Genomic DNA, 27,484 nt, shown 5'->3' on the forward strand with positions numbered 1-27,484 from the left:
TTTTACAGTAACTGTATTGTCAATGGGAGATGCTTTAAACATCAGTCATGTTGTAAACATCACCTTTATATCAGCGCAATAACACAGTTCAGAGCAGTACAAAAAAAAAAAGAAGCTAATTGTTATAATATAGTGCCAAAATAATATACTGTTCCAAAGTCTGCATTGACAATATATGCATTTCTCAAATGTAACAAATGACAAATGACCCATTGTGTCGAGTGAGCAAACAAATTCACTGAGGTTTCTGGTGTTGAGGTACTGAATGACACTTATGATTGTTGATGAGCATTTACATCACTGATGAAGTCATCATTTCTGTTTGGTGTAAACAGACACGATAGAATCTATTCATTCCACTGTAAACATTAAACTAAAACAATAAAAGGTAACACTTTACAATAAGGTTCATTAGTTAATGCATGAACTAACAATGAGCAATACATTTGTTAATGTTAGTTAATAAAAATACAGTCCTTCATTGTTTGTTCATGTTAGTGCATTAACTGAAATACAACCTTTGATGTATTAATAAATGCTGAAATTAATATTAACCAAGATTATTAAATGCTATAGATTTATTGTTTATTCTTAGTTCATGTTAACTAATGAACCTTATTTTAAAGTGTTACCCAAAGAAATAATACTTAAAAAAAATGATCATTAAAAATGTTTCAACTTAAAAATGATGAGCAATTTCAAGCTTTGGTCATATGTTGTTTCCAGAATCCTGAGAAGTACATGATTAAACAGACTTAATATAACCCATCATCAGGCATCAGATGATTTTTAAATCCCAAGATCTTGAACATTAAATAAATGTCTTGAACATAACAAGTTCATGTCATTTTAAGTAATAAAAGCCCAGTTCACACCAAGGACAATAACTATAATGATAAAAATAAAGGAAAATAAAATTCTAAATAAAAACAAATAGCAGAGTTAACACCACAACTATAACGATAACGACACCATCTTCCTTCCAGCGATGAACGATAAAATTGACAGCCAATCAGAATCCATCCTGCTTTATCGTCAGAACAATATCGTCTGCTGGTGTGGACTATATGGTGTTATCACTATAGTCATTATTCTTGGTGTGAACGGGCTGTAAGACATACTACGGTGTCTGGCCACCAAAATTGTGCACAAAAATGTGTTTTAAGAAAGCAAACCAGTTCAAATTGAAATTCTTGTTGACTTTAAGAATCCATGATAAATGAAAAGGTGTCCACAACAAAGATGTAAGTAAGTCGCTTTGGATAAAAGCGTCTGCTAGATAAAAAAATAAAATAAAAAGATGAGTGATTATTATTGATTCAAGGGTACCTTATGAAATTAGAAATGTAGTAAGGATGTCTGATTTGAGCACTGGCACGTTTTGATTTTTTCCAGTGTACGTGAAGGCAGTTGAGATGGAGAATTACCCCTGACGAAGTATCAAAGTCATCAGTGAGGTAGCTCTAGTCGCTCTCCTGTGATGTTAACGCAGCAGGTGAAATCTGAGTGGGCGGGTCTTCTGTTGGCTCCGCCCCTTCAGCCGTCTAAGAGCAGGGGAAAGAGAACACATGAGGAATGTGTGTGCGTGACCTGAGAATCACGACAGTTGGGACAGGAAACCAAGAAATGTAAGGAGCTCTACTGGATTTCCCTTAAACTCACTGAGTCATTTAGTTCTGTTCTAACCTGTGAATTGTTTGAGTAACGGGGAGTTTCTAAACGGTTTCTGAACACATTTCTGGGTTTCACTTCAAAAAGACCGGCTACTTTTGACAGTCACTGATTGACATGTTTATCAGGTTAAGTGTTTAACGGATAGGATGACATTCATTTTGTTCTTTATGGGCGGCAGGGCTGCAGAAAACGAATCAACATGACGGATAATGAAAATAATCGACTCGACTAGTCGAGTTTCATTATTAATTCGAGTCTTTTTAAATTAAATCTAGTGAAAAACATTTCTATGAACACTTGTCTTCTTGTAATGTGAGCACTGTAACTCTAGACAAGCAATTAAATGTCTCTTTCTTCGTTAAACGACAATATTTTTAATTGTATATTATTACATGAATACTTTTATTCAGCAAGGATGCATTAAAGGATTAGTTCACTTTAAAAAAAAAACTTTTGTTGATAATTCACCCCCATGTCATCTAGACGATGAATAAGGGTCTTATCAAGCGAAAACGATCGCTCATTTAATAAATAAATAACAAAGTTTAAGTTTTATAAGCTCAAATGCTCGCCTTGCTCTGTTCTGTGATGCGCGTTCGTGACTCTCCTGTTCGAACTCGTTCATCAAAATGAACGAATCTTTTTCTGAGTCAATTCATTCATTTCGGTGATTGAATGAACCAAACGCCTCGGAAAAAGATTTGTTCATTTTGATGAACGAGTTCAAACAGGAGAGTCAGGAACGCGCATCACAGAACAGAGCAAGGCGAGCATTTGAGCTTATAAAACTTAAACTTTGTTATTTTTTTTAAATGAGCGATCGTTTCGCTTGATAAGACCCTTATTCATCGTCTCAAATCGTTTAAAGCCCTTTGAACAGTTTGCAGTTTGCACTGAAACTGTTTTTTGGACCTTGAACTGTTTGGACCCCATTGAAGTCCATTATATGGAGAAAAATCCTGGAATGTTTTCATCAAAAACCTTAATTTCGTTTCGACTGAAGAAAGAAAGACATGGACATCTTGGATGACATGGGGGTGAGTCAATTATCAGCAAAAGTTTTTTTTTTAAAGTGAACTACTTTAAATTGATGCATTAAAGTGAAAAACATCATGTCTCAAAAATATTTCTATTTCAAATAAATGCTGTTATTCTGAACTTTCTATATATATAAATAAGCATATGCAGTTTTTTACCTGCTGTTCTTCCTGATGAATGGTCTTCTGAGGCTAAAAATGAGAGAAAAAGAAGGTTTCTGCCAACTCAACACATTCCATTTAACGGGAAAGAATAAAGTAATCATGTGCACTTAACATTAATATCTAATCAAGTAAATAGTGTAATGTTTAATTTCATATTAAAAGGGGTCATATTATTGAAAAAAGAATTTCCTATGATGATAAACAATGGAGACATCCTCATCTAGTCTATCCAGACCATTTATGAATGCTGAAAGCTTAAAGTATTTTTATCTGTTATATTTGAGTTCATCAACTGTCGCAGAGTAAGGAAAGTGTGTGATTCTCACCCATTTTCGTGGTCTACCTCGAGGTCTTCGTTCTCTCAGTGGCTCAACCTGCATCCAAAAGCAGATGGAGGAAAGAGAGCACATGTTATATGTCTTGAACAAGAATCGGTGAGCTTCAGTGGAAGAGCACTCCAGCGAGTTGTCTTACTTTGGCTGTGACCCGCTGGTCTTTATTTTTACTGCCTCTTGGTCTTCCTCTCGGCCTCTTGGGAGCTGAGGGTTCAACAGGCTCCTGAGGGAATCAATTCACTTGGTTTAGCTCAATTTACTTAATATCCCTCCCTCCATCATTGCATCTCTCTGACCTGTGGTTGTTTGCGAGGTCGTCCTCTGCTGCGTTTGGGAGCTGGTGGCTCTTCTCCTGGGGCCACTGTCTCCATCTGACCTGATTCGGTCTCCTCCACGTCCATCCTGACCCCAGAACACCTCACACATGCATGGACACACACAATCTGAACGAGACTTGAGTGGATATAGAAAGAAATGGAGAGAGATATGGTTAATGGACAATTCGATGGATGTAGAAAAAGCCAACAATTTGTACAGTCAGCTGGAATGTATTGCAAAATAAAGACCGAGGAGAGTTCTTTATTTTACATATGAAGAGTTCAGATGCAAAAGCCTCTAAATGCCATTTGAAATTTTCTTCTTTAATGATGATTTTTATCAAACTTGTAAATTTAGGTTCAGTAATTTCACTTAAATAACAATTAGTAGGTAATTATCATTGCCATTTAAATGAAATCACTGAACTTAAATATACAAGCTTGATAAAAATTATAATTTTAGAAGAAAATTTCAAATGGCACTTAGAGGCTTTTGCATCTGAACTCTTCATATACTACTGCACATTAACCAGCTTATAACATGGCTACTTATTAAATAAATACATTTATAGATATAAAATATTGATTTGAGTTTTAGTTATTTCATTATGTGAAAAGAAAATGAAAAAGACATGAAACTAGCAAATATTTGACCATGTGTTTCATTTTTTTTTCATAGCAAACTATGTAACTAACAAATAGTTAGGCTAAATAAAAATCATAGTGGTTTGATGCGTGAGAGGTTAAATGGCTTTGTCCTCGTTAGTCACGCACTGCCATTAGTTTAATACGGTCACTTTATATTTGAACAAAAATCATCTCCTATAGTCCTCATGCTCTGACATCATCTTCTCATTCCTACAATCACACAGACATTAGTCATAGTTTTAACAGTAACAACTTGGGGCGATTCCACAAAAATAAAGTCTCTCTCTCTCTCTCTCTCTCTCTCTCTCTCTCTCTCTCTCTCTCTCTCTCTCTCTATATATATATATATATATATATATATATAAACCTAAGAAAACACAAGAGTAATTTCAATGTTCAGTATTTACTAGTCAATATCATCATATTCATCCTACAGCTACACGTTCATATGATCATATGTCATTTATTGGCTGTGAATGTATATACACATGAATTTCATCAATGACAGCTTATTTAACCCCTGCTGGCAGAGAGGGATCTTCTAGGAGCCTGTTCAATGGCATCTATTCACATGAAACATAACTTTCCATGTTCCTCTCATGCATACCGCAACTAACCGCTCTACACTGTAAACTATGTCTCAGTGACTCCTAATGAGAAAACCTAATAAGCTTTACCAAAATAATACCATGTGCTATTGAACTGTTTGATTAGCATGTTCATATACAACGGTATTTAAAAGTCAATGTAAGGAACTTCAAAGAATTCCCATAGTGGTAGATGACAAAAAAAACATGTTGTGGTAATAATAAGGTACTTTTTGTACCACACTAATAAAAAAAAAGTACATAAATGTACCGTAATCGTGCCACATTTTATGTTTATCATGTGTTTTTGAATATAGACCAACACATCAGAAATTAAAAAGTAAAAAATTAGTAAACTATAATTAAATCTGGAATGGACGGGAATGGTACACTAGCTACTCAGTGAGGTCTTTACAATATTTTTCCATATGGTGGGCAATTACGACAGCCCACATTTTTCACATACTCTCAGACCTCCAGAAAAATGTAGCTGGCGGTCGTGAAACGAGCACGCTTCGCGGTGTCCTAAGGATTCAAACACAGCCTTAACAACATTTAAAGAGGGAGACACACAATATTATTACAGACACTACATAACTTCAGCGGGCACAGAAGAGAAGCACGTCAGAGATAAACACAACAACAGAGGAGGTAATGAAACTAAGTAACTAAGTAATCACGTACCATGGGATTAGCATGTTTTTGAGGACAAAACATCATGTACAATGTTGTTGTTTTTTAGATAGTACCATGGCAATGACATTTTTGGGCATATACAATGGTATTCTAGATGCAAATACCCTGGTAGAGCAATATGATATGGTTTTGGTGTACCATGAATGGCATTCAGCAATACTGTACACTTCTTAAAACTTACTATGGCTGTGGCACCATGGTACAGTGATAGTATCAGGCATTCTTTCATTGCATTGAAATGTACCATGGTATTTATGTGGTTCCAGGGTACTCTGAAGAATAACATAGCAACTAAAAAGTTTTTTAAATGTATTTTCAATTCTATTTCTTAATTTACGTCAATTTCTTCATTTTAAAAAGGTGCCAAATGTACAGTACTGTCCTTTTGTAGCATGGCTATATTCAAAATTGCGTGAGATATTCAGATATCATCACCAGATAAAGACACAACTTAAGCATTAACAAAACTGATTTGTTTAAAAACAAAAAAATGTCATAAGTTGACATTTAGTGTAGAGCAATTTACCTTGTTTACGTTGTCCTCAGCACTTTGCGTTCAGCGTTCACCTGAGCAGCGGCGTCGCGTGTGATGAAGACCGCGAGTCTGTACGTCAACATAACATGATTGACATCATTTCTGGCCCCGCCCCTCCCCTCCTCACGTCAATCATTCGCTCAGAGATGAACTGAAGCGCCACGCTTCTTTTAGCTCGTCTTCTTCTAGCCAAGGCTCTCTGCAGTTCTTCTTTTGCCGTTTGTAATTGCATCTTTCATGTCAGGCTAAATCGCTTCCTTTGCTGGATGCTGCTGACGACGTCGCGTCGCGTTTTCTTGCCGCATAGGCAGCTGTTTTGATTGGTTCACTTGGTGGCTTGTTTGTACAGTCTGTGGCATCGCGTCACAAGCATGACGCCCATAAAACCCATTTAAAATGCAGTTACCAAACTACCGACAACAGTGATATGTTACCAGTTTACAAGAATATTAGCCGTTAGCTACAGTGATGACAAGACAAGGAATGAGTAATCAGGTTTTTTTTCTTCTCCTAAATAAGTATTTCAAGAAAACAAAAATTAGTCATTAGCAGAAGAATGAGAAAGCACTAACAAAAGTCCCTAAAAGTACCGTGGTATTTCTATGAAGTAGATAGATTAGATTTGATCGGGTTTTAATCATTAATTACCCCACCACCACCACCCGAAAAAAAAACATGATGATAGGCTACTAGCCTACCATATCATATAATTTGGGTATTTGTTGACAAAAATAATGCAATATAAATATAGACCCCCTGCAGTCAATAATTGACCATCTTTGATAAATCAGAACGACTCAATTACCCCCTGTGATAAGAATTAATCTATGCCTAAAATAGCTCGAGTGTACTCTTTATGCTCATCATGAATATGCTAATTAGCCCCGCCTCCTCTACTCAATCACACCATCTCGGACAAGCTGAATGATGCCATAAAAATGAACAAAAATGCCCCAAAAATGAAGTTATGGGGGAAAACAATGCCTTAATAATGAGTTCCTTGATATTATAATACAGTTAAATAAACTAAGTTAAAGAGTAATTTACATGTTGTAGTTTTGCTTCTTCAGCAAAAAAAGTTCCTAACAAAGCCACATCAAAACCATTGCGTAACTGTATGCCAGTGATTATAAAGTTATATATATATATATATATATATATAATAGATATTTTCTTACATAAATGCTTCAGGGGTATTTATTAACCCCCTGGAGCCATGTGGGATTACTTTTATGATTGATGGATGCACTTTTTGGAGCTTCAAAAACTCTCTCTATATATTAAATATAACTCTGATTGTGTTAGGTTGAAAGAAGAAAGTCATTTACACCTGGAATGGCTTGAGGGTGAGTAAATTATGGGATAATTACACTTTTGGGGGTTAACTAACCCTTTAAAAGGATTCTATATATACAGTAACAACTGCAGCAAATTACTGGGATTAATAACTAATTGTGATTCTGTGTGACGACATTAGATGAATGTTGGCGGGTAAAAAACAGAATTTTGAATACTTTATTAATAATTAATTCTACAAAGTTCAATATAGTTCAGAGTGGTGATGTCAGTTTTAATGTAAATTTATGTGCACCTGTATTCATTTTATTCATAAATCTTAATGTCAATTAAACCCCCAAATTCAAATTCAGAACGACACAAAAATGCTTACATAATCTTATAAAAACACATTTTTAAGTATATTACATTCCATCTACTTAATATATATATACTGCTCAAAAAAATAAAGGGAACACTTAAACAACACTTAAAAAGTAAAAACAAGAAAAAAAAATTTAATACGATTATTTCATTCATTCAGATCTATGATGTGTTACTTTAGTGTTCCCTTTATTTTTTGAGCAGTGTATCTATACATATATATATATACAGTATATATATATATATATATATATATATATATATGAAGATGAGGCAGTGTGAAATGTCTTGTAAAGTCATGCTGCTGTCATGTGTGTGTTGTGTTGTGTTGCGTTATGAGCAGGTCTAGCTAGGTCATCTCCATGACCTTCTTAATCCAATCCACATACACAGACACACGGATGAAGATGTTTGGCTGTCCCGAGTGTCCGCAGCGGCGCATGGGTATGATGACCCCCTCCAGAACCCAACAGTCGCTGTTCTGACAGGCCAGAGGGCCACCGTAGTCTCTCTGAAAGAGTGACAAAGAGGAACGTTACAGGGCACCTGCACATCTTACTCATTTCACAATCCACACTATTGCAAAAGCAGAACTTGAAACTCGTGTAGCAGCACAAACGCATAGAATGAAAATGTTTGAAGCACTGAATGCTTCACTTTTAAACACACATTTTGCAAGATTTTTTGCAAGCTAAGCGGCATCTAGACCAGTGGTAGTTTTACTTTAAGACACAGATTTGACATGTTTATCATACAAAAATGCTTCAAATAAATAAAACTCCTACCAAAAGACAGATGAATTTATGAAATATAAGAATAGACACAGCCTTTGACATCAACAACGAATAATATGGGATGCATTTCTACTAAAAAAAAAGCTTATTTATTTACTAACTATGAATGATTATGTGTGCAGTTCAGTGCAAACTACTTTTTCATGTCAAAACAGACATTTAAGAAGCTCTGGTCTTTACACATGAATCACAACTCTCACATTAAGTCATATTTGTTCTCAAATTAAATAGCAATGCTTTCATTATGTAGTGATTCTTAAAGTCACCGTGAATTTAGAATTGACAAATCTGTTTTTTAAAGGAATATTTATACGCAAACATCTTTTTTTTAAATTCATGTGCATCCTAATCTTAAATTAAATTAATTTCTCCTCTTCTTGCAGCTCATCTCTTCTCTTCTCTGATGATGAGGGCGGGGCAACCTGTCACTCACATGAGATCCACCAATAGCAAACCACGACCATTTCGATCTTTCCAAGAACATTCGTTCTTGTTCCAGATGCTGTTTCACTCTGATATGCGTCGTAATACGGAAGAAAAGACTATCGTGACTTCTGTTTCATGCAGACTTTAAAGGAGTAGTTCACTTTTAAAAAAACGTTTGCTGACAATTTACTTACCCCCATGTCATCCAAGATGTCCACGTCTTTCTTTCTTCAGTCGAAAATAAATTAAGGTTTTTGATGAAAACATTCCAGGATTTTTCTCCATATAATGCACTTTATTGAACGAATCTTTTTTTAATTTGAACCAAATCTGAGTGATTTGGTTCATTCAATGAACGAAATGAACGAAATGAACGAATTGACTCGGGAAAAGATTTGTTCATTTTGATGAACGAGTTCGAACAGGAGAGTCACAAACGCCCATCACAGAACAGAGCAAGGCGAGCATTTGAGCTTATAAAACTTAAACTTTATTATTATTTTTTTTTAAATGAGCGATCGTTTCGCTTGATAAGACCCTTATTCATCGTCTGGAATCGTTTAAAGCCCTTTGAACAGTTTTCAGTTCACACCGAAACTGCTTTTTGGACCTTGAACTGTTTGGACCCCATTGAAGTCCATTATATGGAGAAAATCCTGGAATGTTTTCATCGAAAACTTTAATTTTCTTTTCGACTGAAGAAAAAAAGACATGGACATCTTGGATGACATGGGGGTGAGTAAATTATCAGCAAAAGTTTTTTTTTAAAGTGAACTACTCCTTTAACTTATATGTTGTTAAAAGGCACAACCAACAGGTCAACACATCAGTACCTCACAGGCGCCCACTCCAGCCTGGAACGGCATGGTGCACATCTCATTCTCACGGACACGACCCTTGAAATATGGGTTACAGTCTTTATTGCTCAGTACGGGCATCTGAGCCACATTCAGAACAGTTTCATCCCCCTTTCCTGAGAGAGAGAGAAGAAGAGAAGATCAATGCGGGAAGGAAAGAATGCAAAACTGGATGGGTGGGTCCAAAAAACTGTATTTTCAGCATCAGATTTTACATCTAAGATTTTTGTGCACATTGAGAGTAAAAATGATGCACAAAACGATAGCTTCCTACTTTGGAAAAATGTGAATAAGAATAAACATTTTCAGAGGTATATTATCCTCTCTGCAGGACAAACATTTGCACCGTCAAATATCATTACAATTTTAAATAACTGTTTTCTATGGAAGCTTGTTTCCGCCACTGAATAAAAAAATAAAATAAATAATTGCGACTTTTTATCTCACAATTCTGACTTTTTTTCTCACAATTGCGAGATAAAAAGTCCGAATTGCGTGATATAAAGTCGCAATTGCGAGTTATAAAGTCAGAATTGCGAGATATAAAGTCAGAATTGCGTGATATAAAGTCGCAATTGCGAGATAAAAAGTCAGAATTGCGAGATATAAAGTCGCAATTGCGAGTTATAAAGTCAGAATTGCGAGATAAAAAGTCAGAATTGCGTGATATAAAGTCGCAATTGCGAGTTATAAAGTCAGAATTGCGAGACATAAAGTCAGAATTGCGTGATATAAAGTCGCAATTGCGAGTTATAAAGTCAGAATTGCGTGATATAAAGTCGCAATTGCGAGTTTTAAAGTCAGAATTGCATGATATAAAGTCAGAATTGTGAGATTTAAACTCTTCTGATGGGGGAAAAAGAATTGGCCTAATAAGTCGCAATTGCGAGTTTATATCTCACAATTCTGAGAAAAGATGTCAGAATTTCGACATATAAACTCGCAATTATGTGTTATAAAGTCAGAATTGCGAGATGTAAACTCGCAATTGTGAGAAAAAAAGTCACACTTCTGTCTTTTTTTCTCAGAATTGCGACTTTATATCTCACAATTCTGACTTTATATCACGCAATTCTGACTTTATATCTCGCAATTCTGACTTTATATCTCGCAATTCTGACTTTATAACACACAATTCTGACTTTATAACTCGCAATTGCGACTTTATATCACGCAATTCTGAGAAATAAAGTCAGAATTGTGAGATATAAACTCGCAATTGTGAGAAAAAAAGTCAGAATTGTGAGAAAAAAAGTCAGAATTGTAAGATAAAAAGTCACAATTCTTTATAATATTTTTTATTCAATGGCGGAAACAAGCTTCCATAGTTTTCTATTGTAATTAGTGCTCGGCAACGATTAATCGCATCCAAAATAAAAGTTTGTGTTTACATAATATATGTGTGTAGTGTGTATAATTATTTTGCATATATAAATACACACACATGCATGTATATATTTAAGAAATATTTGCATGAATATTCTGTATAGATATTTATTCTAAATATTCTATATATTAATAACACAGTTTCTTAAATATATACATGCACGTGTGTGAATTTTTATATACAAAATAATTATACACAGTACACATGTAAACACAAACTTTTATTTTGGATGCGATTCATCGCAATTAATCCAGCCATTTTATTTCTATGATCAAAGCTGAATCCGCATCATTACTCCAGTCTTCAGTGTCACATGATCCTTCAGAAATCATTCAAATATGCAGATTTGATGCTCAAGAAACAGTTTCGCAGCTTAATATTTTTGTGGAAACGAATAAAAGACTACAATTGATTTTTTTTTTAATCACCTTTTGTTTCTCCCCAACCAGCAATTTCACAGACGGTCCCCTCTGGCACGATGTAGCGCTCAGGAGGAAGACAGATTTGAGACACACGATCATTAAACTGGGCAGGACTGCAGGAGAAGAGCGACATACGTGTCTATTAGATACCATGGTACACGTCCAAAATCTGCATGTGTAAATGTGTTTGTGTGTGATGTACGTTTCTAGCTGAAGCATGACCAGGTGTGATTCAGACGGGCCGCAGACGATCTTGGTGAGAGCAATGGTTTGTCTATCTGGATCTCCTTCCTTTGGATCACGGAACAAGGTGCCCATCATAGCACTATATCCTGTGAGATCCACGTAACTGCACACAATCACAAACAATCACGTGAACATGTGTCAAAACGCCCGTATTGTCCAACTATGAATTTACCATGAGTTACCAGGAAGAAAAGCATTGTTTGGTGCTGATGACCCATTCAGAATTGACCAGAGAACCTCCACAGAAGTGATTGCCTTTCCTGTGAAGATAAGGAGACTTAATCAGCTCAGAATAGGCAACATAGCACTGTAAACCCTAACGGTCAAAATAATTAATTGGTTTGAGTAGGACAAACTTAAATTCAACGAATTAGTTCAGTCAAATTAATTTTTATGAGTATTTAGCACTTTCTTTTTCTTTCAAGTTCACAGAACTGATATATTTTAAGTAAACTGAACTGTTTCATTGTTTTGAGTTTTATGAAATTATTTATTTTAATTTAGACGAACTTAAGTTTAACTGAAATGGCTGGAATACTATTTCCCAGCATGCTTTGCCGATGGCACTCGAAAGAGAGTGTAAATGCTAAAATTAAGTGCTAAAATTAAATGTTTATTTTGTGTAAGATTAATGAGATTTAGTAGTGATTAATGTTTTGTTATGTTTGTTAATGTTGGCTTTAGGATAGTTACCATTATGGTGACAAGTGGTGCATTCAGCTTGATTTGAGAGCAAATTATCCCTTTATATTGTTACGCTCATACAGCAAGTGCTTGTAAGTGCTTATAAAATAGTGTTTCTAATATGTTAGCATTTACTTTGTCAGCAGATTAGCTTTTAAAGCTAGGTTTATTCTATTAAAAGTGATTTAAGTTCTGCCAACTTATTCGGGTTTACAGTGACTTCATAGATTAGTACTATTAACTTTATTTACCCAAGTTATCTAAACAATAAGATATTGAGTTACTTGGAAACAAATCAAATATTTTTTTATGCTTAAATTGTTTGAGTTAATAAACTTAAATGATTTAAGGCAATCGGTTGCCTCAAACGGTTTGAGTTGAACAAACTCATCAGGTTACACTGTTCATAAATCTATTTTACTTTCATAAAGTGACATTTTGGGCCCGTTTATTTGGGCAAAAAATAGTAAGAAGACTAACCGGTCTCTAAGGCTGACGGTCCAGGGAGAGTTTCCAGGTGTGCCGCCCACTATTCTTAACTTGGACTTGACACGACGGTCGTCACGCTTTCCACACTCGTTAAACACAACCTCCGCTGTTTACACACATGGATCATTATATTAGAAGCACAATTGCACACATCAGAGTCTGTACCACTCTCTCTGTATGTTTTTGACTTACTTGTTGGCCCGATGATTGGCACTTTCTCCCCAGCTATTACAATATAAAGGAGCACACAGAAAATAAAAGATAAATCATTAAATTAGTTAATATTACTATTATTAATGCATAATTCTAAATAAGAAATGATTATAAAAAATTATAAAAACGAAATAAAATAAAGACTAATAATTATTAATAATTGTGCTTGCAGAATTTCACAAAAATAGCTCATTTGGTACTAACACATTTCACTATAGTATTTTTAGGGCCAGATTTACTAACAGCTTGAACAAAATCTGTTTTTGGTGTTAGCGATATATCTGTTCGTTTTCTCACTTAAACCGCTCATTTCGTGTCTTAGGCCATCAATGTGTGCTTACATTTATGAGTCATTAAATCATGTTTAATTTGGACTTCTCTGTGCATGCTCTTTGAGGTGGTGACCATAGACCTCCATTATATGACTGACAGACAAGAGCGGTTTGACCTAAAAATATCAAAATTGAAACTTCTGCGGAAACAAAGACACCTACATCTTGGATGCCCTTGAGGTAAGCTAAAACATCCCAAAAATTCAATTCAAAAGTGAACTATCCCTTTAATATTTACACCTGAGCAGATGAAACTCATGTTTATGGTAAGAGGAATGACATTTCAGAAGGAAGGGCTTCATCGAAACATGAACCGAATGCTGCGTTCGAATCAGACTGGGGAGAGAGAGGCTGTAATAATGTAAACTATATGAAAAATAATGCGTTTTTTTAACAATCAAGCATGAAAACATATTTTAGTACACCCCAAAAACAAGACTTTGTAAAATGGTCATTATGGAAATGATCTGACTGAGTCTGTGATCTTTAATTCGCTTGTCGTCAGAAGATCACTTTTTCATGGCTTGTTTGGTATTGCGCTCTCACACTAATCTGCCACGATTAGTAAATCTGGCCTATATCTATAAACACGGTCACTTTACCACACTGCTTGATGGCACAGTAGTCAAATTCAGTTTTGGGGTCAGAGGTGTAGCACCAGGGTCCGTGGTGGTCTCCATCTGGGTTCCTGCAGTAGTTGTCGGTCAGATTGGCCTCTGGGTGTGTTTGGGGGTTTATCCTGCAAATATATGTGGATAAATTATCTTGAATATATGTCATACAGCAATAAACCTGCTTTAGATGAGACAGACAAGAATGGAAAGCTTATTTCTGTGATTAAATTGACATTTTCCTATAATTTTCCATAGGATAAAACACGCTTTATGCATTTGTGTGATCCTATGGTGAACATTTGTTAGACTTACTTGGTTTTGTGAGGTGTATTGACGCTCCATTTCTGGCAGAGAATACCTTTACGTGTCTTGCGGACAACACCCCGATAGTTTTTGCCGATTTCATTATAGCAATCTGGTTTATGGAGGGGAAAAAAATCTGGTTATTTACAATACTGTTCAAAAGTTTGAGCTGACTATGTTTTTTTTTTAATGTTTTAAAAGATGTCTCTTCTGCTCACCAATGCTGCATTTACTGTATATGATCAAAAATACAGTAAAAACAGTATATTATATTTCACTATAAAAAAACTTAATATATTTTAAATTGTAATTTATTCCTGTGATCAAAGCTGAATTTTCAGCATCATTACTTAAGTCTTTAGTGCCACATGATCCTTCAGAAATCATTCTAATATGATGATTTGCTGCTCAAAAAACATCAATATCAAAAAAAACAAACAAACAAACAGTTGTCCTGGTTCATATTTTTGTAAAAAAAAAAAAAAAAATGACATTTTTTTTTAGGAAAAAGAAAGTTAAAAAGAACAACATTTATTTTAAATAGAAATATTTTAAACATTATGAGTGTCTTTACTGTCACTTTACTCAATTTAATGTGCCCTTGCCGAATAAAAGTATTAAAAGGATAGTTAACTTTGAAATTAATTTTTGGTATGTTTACAAGGGCCATCAATGTGTGCTTGCATTTACGAGTCATTAAATCATGTTTAATTTGAACTTATCTGTGCATGCTCTTTGAGGTGGTGACCATAGACCTCCATTATATGACTGACAGACAACGGTTTGACCTAAAAATATCAAAATTTAAACTACTGTGGAAACAAAGACACCTACATCTTGGATGCCCTTGAGGTAAGCTAAAACATATCAAAAATTAATTTCAAAAGTGAACTATCCCTTTAATTACATTGTAAAAAGAAAAGCCCAGCCTGTATATACAGTCATTATGAAGTGCAAAGTTTTCTCTTCCCACAAAGCACAGGCAAAATTTAATGTAAATAAAACTGCAGTTGATGTATTTAACCACTAGTAGGCGCCATCTGTACCCTCGGCCTCAATGTCATCCGCGCAGCGCTTGATCTGAAGACACAGAGCCGTCCTCATATCAGAGATAGACGTGAAACACCAGGGCGCCTCCGAGCCGTCCGGGTTACGGCAGTAGTTCTCCTCCAGACCCCTAAAGGTGGAAAGAGGAAAGAAAGAGAAAAGTCACAATCAACAATCAGTTCCATAGATTTTCAGGACACATTCAAGTCCACTCACTTGCACTCGTAGGTTTTGGGGAAGAACGGGTGTTCGTGGGGTTTCTGTGCGTCCCAGCGCTGACAAGGGATTCCAGAGGTTGTTTCGTTGACTTTGCCCCTGTAATCCTCTCCACGACCCCGAAAACAGTTAGTGGTGTAGCCGGAGCGAAGACGCCGCTTGGGAGACTCGGCTGCGGGATGAAAGGAGAGTAGTATATTCTAGTTAAAAATGACTTTAGTTAGTATTACTGGACACAGGACACATGCTGTCCTACCAACTCTATATTCTGAAGCTCCCGATGGATCTGTCAATGCATATTCAGAACAATTTATGTGAACCCAATGCAATAAACTGCTATTAATGTTGTGCTCTCGAGTTTCTGATTTTCGATTATTTAGTTGTCTCTTTGAAATTGGAAATGACAGTGATGTCCCCGGGAAGATGAAGATCTGTGTCCTTTAAACAGAATGAATGAATAATAATCCGAGTGATTTGCATGGAGATTGAAATTCATGCACTGCTAACAGAATGCAAACGACTTTTAAAGGTTATTAGTGTTGTGCAAGCATTTTAAAGTTGACTTTGCATCAAAACGGACTTAAAAGAATGTATTTGTTCAAGTTAATCTCTGACATGTCTCTATAAACTTTGACTTTTGAACCAAGGATATTGCAGACATCATGTGTTTATTTCTTCACAAAGCCTATGCTAATCTCACTGTATATCCAGCATGTAAAGTGCTTCTGTTTACACTCTTTATCTTATAAAGAATAATAAAGCAAAGAGGTCAAGGTTTGACAGTTTAACCCCTGCTGTTGGTCAGATGCTCTAACTGTATCATATTCTTCCAAAAACAGTTCAATAAGGATCGGTACAGAACCCTAGGGTTCCCGACTCACTTGTATTAAGAACCCTTCATACCCAAAATATCCTATATTCAATAGGGCTTTTCACACTTGAACTATTTAACATAACATTCTAACAAAGTGCTAACACCGCATCTAATTACAGGTGTGAAAGCTTTCTTAACCCAGGGTTAAAAGCAGGATTTAGAATGACGATAACCCGGGGTTGAGGTGCTTCATTCATAAAATGTTATTCAAATTGAAAATATATTAAAATTAAATTCATTTATTAAAAATAAATACATAAAATGATCCAATGATGTGAATCGCCTAAAGGTTATACTGTATTTATGAAGTGCCTGATGGAACTCAAGTTTCTATATAGAACCTTTTCTTAAGATATTACTACAAATGATTATAAAATGTCCTTACTTTGATGTCAATTGAAAAATAGCTATGCATTCAAACAAGATAAACTTTTATCCAAGCACCACAGATGTTGCTAATATTTTGTTATAGTGGTGGTTTTATCAGTGCAGTATTAGTCAGGGTTCCCACATTGGTTAACTTCAAATTGAAGGACCTTTCAAGGACTTTCCATGTGCAATACCCTCAAATTCAAGGACTTAATGTGGGGACACATTTCAAGTGAGAGCAAAGTTACATTGTAGGATGCATTGTTAGTTTTGCGTGAGTGAACGTCATGGCAATGTACAAAACAAAGTATCTCACGCTGGAAACACTTAACGTCAAGCATAAATGCGCGTAACTAACATAAATCAAGCAAGCTAGTAGAAGTGATTGCAAAATAACACATTAATGGGGCAGAGGGCATAATATACGGAGGCGTATTGCATTCACTTGAAGAAAAAAAATCTACTCTGTTTTTCTGAATTATTGAGTTAATTTTTCATGAGAAAAAATGTTTTTGCTCTGTTTTTCTGAATTAACGAGTTAATTTTTCATGAGAAAAAAAAATTTGCTCTGTTTTTCTGAATTAATGAGTTAATTTTTCATGAGAAAAAAAGTTTTTGCTCTGTTTCTCTGAATTAACGAGTTAATTTTTCATGGAATTTTTTTTTTTGCTCTGTTTTTCTGAATTAATGAGTTAATTTTTCATGAGAAAAAAAAACTATTTTGCTCTGTTTTTCTGAATTAATGAGTTAATTTTTCATGGACTTTTTTTTGCTCTGTTTTTCTGAATTAACGAGTCAATTTTTCATGGAATTTTTTTTTGCTCTGTTTTTCTGAATTAATGAGTTAATTTTTCATGAGAAAAAAAATATTTTGCTCTGTTTTTCTGAATTAATGAGTTAATTTTTCATGGAATTTTTTTTTGCTCTGTTTTTCTGAATTAACGAATTAATTTTTCATGGAATTTTTTTTTTGCTCTGTTTTTCTGAATTAACGAGTTAATTCAGAAAAAACAGAGCAAAAACTTTTTTTCTCATGAAAAATTAACTCATTAATTCAGAAAAACAGAGAAAAAAATATTTTCTCATGAAAAATTAACTCATTAATTCAGAAAAACAGAGAAAAACTTTTTTTCTCATGAAAAATTAACTCATTAATTCAGAAAAACAGAGACAACATTTTTTTTCATGAAAAATTAACTCATTAATTCAGAAAAACAGAGCAATTTTTTTTCTCATGAAAAAGTACGCCTCCGTAATAATATGGATTTTTTTCCAGTAAATTTCTTGCAAAAAATAAATTCAAGCAATTTCAAGGACATCTATCTATGTATGTTTATTTTCAAAAAATTTCCAGGGTCTTGAAAAAAAAAATTCAGATTCACAAACTTTCAAGGACCCGTGGGAACCCTGTTAGTTTTTGAGGCTTATAAAATCACACATTTTATTTATTATCAGCAGCAAGGTTATCTTCATGCAAATACCAAAAGTAATGCAATTAAAAAACTAAGCCTATATGAAACATTTAATTGTAAAGTACCATGAAATGCAATATTTCTCCTGGTGGTAAGGATGGGAAATACTCACGGCACTTGCGTATATCACAGCTCTCTCTCTCCACCGTCTCGTCAGTGGTGTAGCACCAGGGCACCGGAGACGCGTCCGGGTTACGGCAATAGTTATCATCCAAACTTTTATCAGGATATCTGGTTACACAAACATCAGGCCCAAAGACATTATGTCAGCCTCCACCCTAAAGTGACTGCAACACCAGTTGATACAATTCAGAGCAAAAATTGCAGTTGCTTCTGCAGATTTGAGCGTGGATACAGACACTATGAAATTCATCTTTCCAGAGGTGGAGTGACCACCTATGCTACATGGTTGTGTTATATTTACTTTTCTGGCTGGTAGATGTGTTGATGAGGATACTGCTGGTCCCATCTCTGACACTCTTTACCGCTCACCGTGTGATCCACCTGACCTCTGTAATCTTCACCATTACATGTGATGCACACCTCTAATGCAGAAACACACAGAAACACCACTTATAACTGTAAGTGAAAACGCTCTTAAATGACAATGAGCTGTCAATCTGAGTATTGAGCCTCACCGTCTTTGCACTGAGGGATGTCGCAGCTCTCATATCTGCGTTCAGGGTCAGTCGTGTAGCACCAGGGCCCGATGCGGTCGCCATCCGGATTACGACAATAGTTCAGCTCCAGGCCATTAGTAGCAGACGGAGTCCATCTATTCCATAATATCATTATAAGAATCAAAGAGTAATACATATACACTACTGTTTATTCAGCAAGCATGCGTTCAATTGATCAAAAGTGTCCGTATAAGACATTTATACTTTTCTATTTGAAATAAATGTTCTACTCATCAAAGTATCCTAAGGTTTCCACCAAAATATTAAGCAACGAAAGGCTTATTTTTTCAGAAAAAAATCGGTGATATTTCATGTTGTGTGTAATTAATATAAAAGTTTTAAAAATTAAGTTAATCCAAATAATAATTTATAATTTATTGCTAATTAAACAAATCTCTTTGGTTGAAAGAGTATTTTTACTTTCAATTGACTATAGAAATGTGATTTGTGTAAATTATTTTTTTTTAAGTGTAGCTAAAGTAAACCGATTACATAACCAGTTGATGTAATTTTTTTACTTTGTACCAACAAATCACTTTTTTTCATTGTGTTTCCAATATTGATAATGATCAGAAATGTATCTTAAGTAGAAAATCATCATATTAGAGTGATTTCTGAAGGATCATGTGACACTGCTGAAAATTACAACTTAAAATATATTCAAATAGAAAACGTTTTTACTGCATTTTTAATGAAATAAATGCAGCCTTAGTGACCATGAGAGACTCTTTCAAGTTTCAAAACATCCTATTTACTTTCTTAATACATCATTTTGCAGATGACACTTTCTTTGATATTTTGTAGTTTTAAGTTTTAGTTTTAAACGTGTCCAAATACCTTTCGAGACCACTGTAAGTATTGCTGTCTTACAAAAAAATGTTTCAAATACAAAATCTTTACATAAAGCTACATTTTTATAACAGATTATACATGATATCTGACTCATACCTGTGGTCATGAGGGAATTTCGACCACCACTGTTGACACGTTCGTCCTTTCATAGTCGTCGACACTTTCCCTCGATAGTCTTCTCCTTTACCCACGATGCATTTCCTTACATAGACTGAGTACAGCAGAACATTAACTTTCTGATACGCGAAATACTGAAACACACTTCGAGAAGCAGTTTTTCACCTTTCATCTCGTATAGGTCACAGTTCACGTTTCTCTTGACGTCTGCATTGACTCCGTCGCCCACCCAGGGTAGATGCTTACACACCACCGACGGACGAAACTCATAATTGAAAGCTCTGTAAAGTTCACTCCTTTTTGTCAGAAAGCTGCACTCAAATACATCTTGTAAAAAAAAAAAAATTATAAAAAAATGTATTCCCTTGTGAAAAAAGTGTGCCTAAAATATATTAAATGTGCACTTGTAGTGTATTTCAAATTTAAAAAAAATCTTACAAATAAAATGTATAACATAAAATATATATTAATATATTACATCATGACAGTTTTAAAAAGTGCCGTTTGTAATAATGTCGAATTCAAAGTGCATTTTAAATCAACGTTTAAATAATCATTTGTCATGCTTTAAACTTTGATTATAATTTTAACTGCACTGTGTTATTAAATAGTTAATATATTTGAACAACACAATTCTGAAATTACAAGCATGTAAAGTGTAGTAAAGTCCTAGACAAACCCCTCTCCCCCTGAAACAACTAATTACATTTAATATCAATTTAAATGAACACATTTTCATTGAAATTTTAAATGAAAGTGAGGAAACGAGACCTGCATTCTGGACTCTCAGTGCAGCGTTTAGCACAATCCTCCAAAGTGATTCCCGGAAGTTCAGTCAGACGGTTTACGTTCCAGGACTTCAGAACCAGCTCTCTCCCCTCAGTCCGCTGGAAGTCATTGAGAGCGCTGCGGTGTGCTGTTAAACATCAGAACGGCTCAACTAGTCACTCCTATACCAGCATGATTTAATTCAAGTCACCTTTATTTCTATAGTGCTTTATTCAACACAGATTGTAGCAGTTACAGTAATAACAGGAACATGATTCAATGATGCAAACATACAGCAGCTCTAAAAGAAAATAGTGTCATTGCTCAGCTGAAGTCAGTTCAGTGTTGATTCAGTTCCATTGTAAAGATAATCAATTATTACATAATTAGTTCATAATTAGTTATAAACAAAAACCAAGTTGAAGCTAAAACTCCCAAAACCAACTTTCTGAGTCGGTTATTAAATGAAAACAATGCTGTCTAAAATATGAATAACACTTAACAATTTGTTAACATTAGATTTCCATTACACGAGAGTAGAAAACTTTATGTTGATTTGTACTCGGCTTTCACAAAGATAAGCACAAACTAAGACGTAGCTTTACAGTAACCTACTCTCTCAGCGCTATGTATTTGGAACCCCTAAAAGGTTCTATACACTCTTAAAAAAAGGGTTCCTCTGGGTTCTATATAGAACCCTGGGGTTCCATACTTGGCCAATAGAACCTTTTACCAAAAAATGAAAAAAGAATGGAAGAAAAAAAAATGGTTCTATATAGAACCATTTTGGAGTTCCAAATATGAAGCGGGGGATGGAACCATTTCTGGTTCTAAATAGAACCATTTCTTCTAAGAGTGATATGTTTCTCCATCCATTTACGCTTCTTTCCATATGGTGGTGTGACTCCTCTTCTGTCCGGCGTTAACGGGTGCAGTGTACTTGCCCACTCAACTCAGCCCAGCTTACTGACCTTTACATCCCTCCTGCTGCTGAGGTCGCTCCTTCCTCGTAGTTCACCATAGACATATACACTAGACCTCACCTGGGGGTTCTAAGCATGCGTCAAAACCGCCGCCATCTTGGAACAGGGGTTTTGTCATAGGAAGTAGCTAGGTAAAGCTGCTATCTCTGCCTTTACTTCAAATTCATTGATGGTGGCGGACTTTTGTGCAGCGTATGAAGTTCATGGATTGAAATCTGAACTAGGAAGAATGTTTAAAAAAAAAAAAAAAAAAATTACATTTTTTTTTTCTTTCTGGAATCAATGATAAATACATGTCTGATCGTTGGAACAAACCAAAAAAAAAACAAGAAAAATCGCATTCATGATGATTTATGGTGATTTTATTTCCGTTAGACCTGTGTCTACTACATTGACGCTGATGCATTAAAGTGGAGGGGCTCCCCTGTTTCAAGATGGCGGCTCTATTGACGCATTCGTTCTAATGAACTGCCGTATCCAAGGTGAGGTCTAGTGTATATGTCTATGATAGTTCACATGTGACCTAACCACAATCTCTCCACAACCCAACCATATGCGCCGCCAACCCGTTTGAGCCCGAAGGTCATCATAAATGTCGGTTCAGTGGCAACGGTTCCATATGGCATACCCATACTTCCTACCGCAAATGACAATATCTGCCCAAACACCAACCCTCATTCACGCAATATAGGCCTACACAGGAACGTAATAGCTGTAATTACTATGCAAACTATAGAAATAAACAGACTCTTCGAGTTTTGTCAGTTGCTGCTCCTCTCTGCTGCATCAGATAAGTTCTTTATGTGTGACACAACTCTTTATTGTAAAGCATTTTTACAGTGAATGCGTTGTCTAAAAACCTTTCCCCCTGCATTATTAGTGATTCCAGCACACTCTTTATGATCTTTTTGTAGTGTTGTGTTATTATGCATGTCCTCTCAGAGGTGCTTAAACACACATGACCTTTGGATCTGCAAACTACATCTGTTTCACAAAAATCCCAGTGGCATGACACAATCCCGCATGATGCCCAAATAACTACAGTAAACAGAATCTGACACAGCTGTGACACACATGTCTGTGTTTAAATTCATTACATGAACATGTGACCAGAAAGAGGCGTTCATGACATAAAACACAACTTTGCCACAATTTCATGTCTGTGGAAGTGACCAATGTCTTTCATATCATATATGGCACTGAATCATATTCTTTTACCATGGCATTTCCACATTTTTACTTTGTTTGTCAAAGTTACACAACTGAAATATTATCTTTAAAACATCCTATTTAAATAAACATTATTTATATGGATCAATTGCTGTTCCTCACAAAAATATACCATGGTAACTATAGTTTTAGCCAAAATAGCACAGTTGGAGTTATTTTTAAGTATAAAAACAAAATGAATAGGATCTTTAACCATTGTATTATGGTGTTTGGGTAGAACCATGGTAAATACTTGTAAGGAGTTACACATCTAGCAATTTGAGTTACGCACTGTTTATCTAAAAAAACAACACCATATTTAATGTATTAAAACACTTAATGTGAAAAGAAAGCATTGTTTCTGAGAGGATTGATCTTACCATGAGCTGCATCAGGCCAAAGCACCAGCGCTGTGAGAAAGAAGAGTGCATTCATGGTATAAGAGCTGCGTTTGTCCAGCAGCAGAGCTCTTCTGAGGGACTTTGATTCTTCTCCACTGGATCAACTGATGAAGGGGGTGTTTACTCTGACCGAACGGGACATTTCCCAATAAAGACGGCTAGAGTAAACATATGACCGAAACAAACCAATAATAATATTAATAACACATCATCATCATTAATAACCTAATAATAATAATAATAAATAAACCACAATTAGTACAGTTCATTAATACTCAAATAATAACTTTTATTTTATTAGTAATTGTTATTTTTATTCTATTCTAGAGCTGCTGTAAAGCCAAAACAATCTCTGTTACTGTAATTCCCTATATTATGACTGTTAAACTGCTTTGAAACGATCTGTATTGTTAAAAGCGCTATAAATGAAGGTGACTTGATTTGTTCTTATATAATCATCCTGTTATGGATTTCTTTCAATCTAATTTGTTTGAAAGACACCACTGATTTCTTTTTTTAAAGTACAATCAACTTGGATGATATCAACGTAAATTACATTAAACTGACTTTTTACATTAAAAATTAGTTGAATCGTGGCTATCACTTATTGATCATATATATATATATATATATATATATATATATATAGGCCTATATATTACAGTAGTCTATGAGTAAATCATTCAGTCATAGAATTTGTCACAACCAAAACTAATCTTATTATGCTCTATTAAAAACTGTATTCCTTACACATTACGACAAAATCTATCTCAATTTCTATATTTTCCCTAAAGGAAATTGTTTTTAAAATTAAAAGAATTTTAAATGAAATAAATTATGAAGCTAAACATTAGCCTGTTATATGCTTATGCTTAGACAAATACGATATGACAGCGATTCACATTCACTTAAAAGATTCGTTTACAAACGAAAGAGGGCTATTTGACACAATGTATGGTCCCATTAACAGACTGTTAGGCCTACAGGTTGTATATAACCAGGTGATCTGATCTGATCACATAACCATTAACACTTGAAAACCATATGCAAATGAATGCCCTCAAGACGCACTGAGATCGGATTGCTTCATTTGGATCGTCAGGAACCGATTTTCACCACGCATGTCAATGCAAATGACGGCAAGCTAATTAAATGCAAAAGTTGGCAACCCTGAAATAGCGTTTTACTTTCCAATCTCCTTCATTAGCCTACTAATGGAAAACTTGTGAAAAGCAACATATGAGCAATTTGCCAAAATTAAAAACCAAATATATTCCAAAATAATCAAAAGGCCAAAACAATCTAGCCACATTGCAGGCTAATGCATGAAATGTTAAAAAAATAATGTATTTAGTAGGCTAACAAATAACGCTTAAAAGCTGGCTGTAATTCAGTCATTTAGGAATAAATTAATCTTGAATTAATAATTAGCATAAAGCTGGTTAAAATCTGCTGTGCTACTAGTAAATGTACTGAGGTAAATGTTGTTTTTTTTGCTAGCATTTCTGAAGGTTGTCAGTGTCCACAGAGCCGCTAGAGGTCAGTGTGTCACTCTGGTAAAACTGACAGTCTTCCGGTCCTCGTAGTTTACTTTTGGTACAAAAACTAAGCTATATTCAGGTTCATAGGTGGATCATTGAACTTTAACCAACAAAATTGTTCGAACACGTTATATTGTAACTTCGTTTGTTAATATAAATCTTTGCAAAAGTGTTTTGCGGGTGACCTTTGCTCCTGTTTGTTATTCCAGAGTTTCTCTCACTCATCATGTGTTCGGTGGAGATGTCAGAAGGCTCGGTTCGGGTGGAGATCTGCGGAGATCAGACGCTGTTCTACCGACAGGCGCTTCCGTCGAGCGGTACCGGCAAACTCTGCGTCCTGTTGCTGCACGGGATCCGGTTCTCATCGGAAAACTGGCTGAAGATCGGGACTCTGGAGACTCTTGCGGCCGCGGGATACCGAGCTGTGGCGATAGACCTGCCAGGTGAGCCATAGGTACACTGCCATGGTGGTACAGTGATGAGGGGACCATCAGATGCTAATACTATGGTATAACATGGTACAGTAATATCATCAGAATATGGTATTTTAAGGTATAACATGGTGCAGTGATTGTATCATCAGATGGTAATACTATGGTAGGCGACTTTAGGTTATAGGCTACCCCATGGTACTGTGATGTCCACGGTCAGTGATTGATTCTATCATCAGATGATAATAATGGTACTTATAATTACCATATTTATGTTCCATAATATTAGCACGGAACATAACTAAAGTCTTATGACTGTGCTGCCGTCAATTTTTTTTTTACTTTCTGTAAAATGTAAACATATTCATATATTTTTTATTTATTTGTCATTATGGCTATATAGAAAAATGAATTAATATTATTATCATTATATATTTAACTATAGCATTCAGTTGCCTTTATGTAACGAAAAAAAAAATTATTTTTATTTTATGTATAAAATACTTAATATTTTGGTAACGCTTCCTTTTACAGTCCAGTTACCCATGTAAATACTATGTACTTAGTTTAGTAACTACAATTACTGGGTAATAACTAGTACTACCCCTGTTCCATGTAATTACCTTATACTAGCCAGTACTTTCTAGGTAAGTACTGGACTGTAAAAGGAAGCGTTACCAATATTTTTTTTTTTACAAAAGTACTGTTCTGGCAAAAATAACCATAAGTGTATCATGGTATAACCATACAGTACATACTTTTTGTTAATAAAAGGAATTATTTAAATATATTCTTCGCTATTATTATTATATTATTAGTATATATGGTTAATAAAATATATGTATTACAAATTTTGGTTCGTTTAGATGTATTTGGTCCGTGTTGTGTTCTTATTTAATTTGAACTGCACCAGGGTTGTTTGGACTTATCTTTTCAGTTGTTCTGGGTCCTCTTGTTTGGTGTACACAACCGAACCGCTCTAACAGAGCAATCGCACCAGGGTTCGCTTTAATCCAACCAAACATGCCGAGTGTGAACACACCTTTAGTCTCTCTCACTAACTTGATCATCGTCTGCTGTCTCTCCTCCTAAAGTGGCTCATTTCTGTGTCATTGCTCGCTCAGGCCTGGGTCAGTCTAAGGCGGCTCCGGCCCCGGCTCCAGTGGGTCAGCTGGCTCCAGGTGTGTTCCTCAGACAGGTGTGTGAGGGTCTGAACATGGGTCCTGTGGTGGTCATCAGCCCGTCTCTCAGTGGCATGTACTCGCTGCCGTTCCTCGTCCAGCACTCGGAGCAGGTCAAGGCCTATATCCCTGTAGCTCCTATCTGTACAGAGAAGATCTCAGCAGAGCAGTACAGCAGCATACAGGTGACACATCTATCTATCTATCTATCTATCTATCTATCTATCTATCTATCTATCTATCTATCTATCTATCTATCTATCTATCTATCTATCTATCTATCTATCTATCTATCTATCTATCTGTCTATCTATCTATCTATCTATCTATCTATCTAAAAATGTACAAATGTGTGATTTACAACCTTATGTACCTGCACAGACTCCAGCTCTTATAGTTTATGGAGACCAGGACACTCAGCTTGGGGAAGCGTCGCTAAGCAACCTTAGCCATCTACCCAATCACAAGGTGGTGGTAATGAAGGGGGCGGGGCATCCTTGTTACCTCGATGATCCAGAGACCTGGCATAAGGCAATCCTCGACTTCCTACAGTTGTTGTGATCGTATTAAAAGCCCTAATACAGTAAAAGTTTAAACATTAATTACATAACCAATATGAAGTACATTTAATTATAACTGAATTATCGTGTCAGAAACACTCAGTTTTTTGCTATGCAACTTTGCATAATCACATCTTTTTGTGCTTTTATTTGCAAAGCTATTCATGTGGACGCCTGGCATTTAAATCCCGCTCAACATAGCCTACTTATGACTACTGTAATAGTGCAATTTTTCAACTTTTCTGCTTTTAAAAGACAGATAATTAGAAACTGCAACTAAAACAGTATTGTGGTGCCACACGTTAACATTGGGACCAAAGACAATGTTTCTGATGAACCTCTATAACATGTTGAATGCACCAG

General features: G+C 35.3%; 3 protein-coding genes and 1 long non-coding RNA gene across 6 annotated transcripts; 2 read left to right on the forward strand and 2 right to left on the reverse strand.

Annotated features, from left to right (window-relative positions):
- Positions 1-253: 253 nt before the first annotated feature.
- On the reverse strand, positions 254-7,306 carry LOC120494298 (uncharacterized). 3 transcript variants are annotated; one of them, XM_039693542.2, is made up of 7 exons: positions 5,986-7,306; positions 3,508-3,664; positions 3,351-3,434; positions 3,203-3,250; positions 2,871-2,903; positions 1,428-1,544; positions 254-1,272 (listed from the first exon to the last, which is right to left on the reverse strand). In XM_039693542.2, the coding sequence occupies exons 2-6, from the start codon at positions 3,610-3,612 to the stop codon at positions 1,464-1,466; spliced, it is 351 nt and encodes a 116-aa protein (XP_039549476.1). In that variant the 5' UTR covers positions 3,613-3,664; positions 5,986-7,306; the 3' UTR covers positions 254-1,272; positions 1,428-1,463. The 3 variants fall into 3 exon arrangements, with proteins under 3 accessions (XP_039549476.1, XP_039549475.1, XP_039549474.1); XM_039693541.2 differs by having other exon boundaries at positions 254-1,275; XM_039693540.2 differs by having other exon boundaries at positions 254-1,544.
- LOC148978137 (uncharacterized) lies at positions 5,277-7,740 on the forward strand. The gene is made up of 2 exons (XR_016169568.1): positions 5,277-5,414; positions 7,300-7,740. It is a non-coding gene; the product is annotated as an uncharacterized LOC148978137 (long non-coding RNA).
- Positions 7,539-23,545, reverse strand: mst1 (macrophage stimulating 1). The gene is made up of 18 exons (XM_039692314.2): positions 23,388-23,545; positions 20,819-20,963; positions 20,213-20,328; positions 20,027-20,141; positions 19,037-19,173; positions 18,823-18,943; positions 18,511-18,629; positions 15,684-15,855; positions 15,467-15,597; positions 14,430-14,532; positions 14,106-14,242; positions 13,151-13,183; positions 12,950-13,064; positions 11,968-12,045; positions 11,742-11,888; positions 11,546-11,652; positions 9,707-9,846; positions 7,539-8,164 (listed from the first exon to the last, which is right to left on the reverse strand). Exons 1-18 carry the CDS (start codon positions 23,440-23,442, stop codon positions 8,003-8,005), a joined length of 2,133 nt encoding a protein of 710 aa, XP_039548248.1. The 5' UTR covers positions 23,443-23,545; the 3' UTR covers positions 7,539-8,002.
- Positions 23,546-24,946: 1,401 nt separating this feature from the next.
- abhd14b (abhydrolase domain containing 14B) lies at positions 24,947-27,363 on the forward strand. The gene is made up of 4 exons (XM_039692315.2): positions 24,947-25,004; positions 25,159-25,392; positions 26,505-26,746; positions 26,943-27,363. The coding sequence occupies exons 2-4, from the start codon at positions 25,176-25,178 to the stop codon at positions 27,120-27,122; spliced, it is 639 nt and encodes a 212-aa protein (XP_039548249.2). The 5' UTR covers positions 24,947-25,004; positions 25,159-25,175; the 3' UTR covers positions 27,123-27,363.
- The last annotated feature ends 121 nt before the right edge of the window (positions 27,364-27,484 follow it).

Source organism: Pimephales promelas, chromosome 8, assembly GCF_988280905.1.
Source record: "Pimephales promelas chromosome 8, fPimPro1.hap1.1, whole genome shotgun sequence".
Taxonomy (NCBI): Eukaryota; Metazoa; Chordata; class Actinopteri; order Cypriniformes; family Leuciscidae; genus Pimephales; species Pimephales promelas.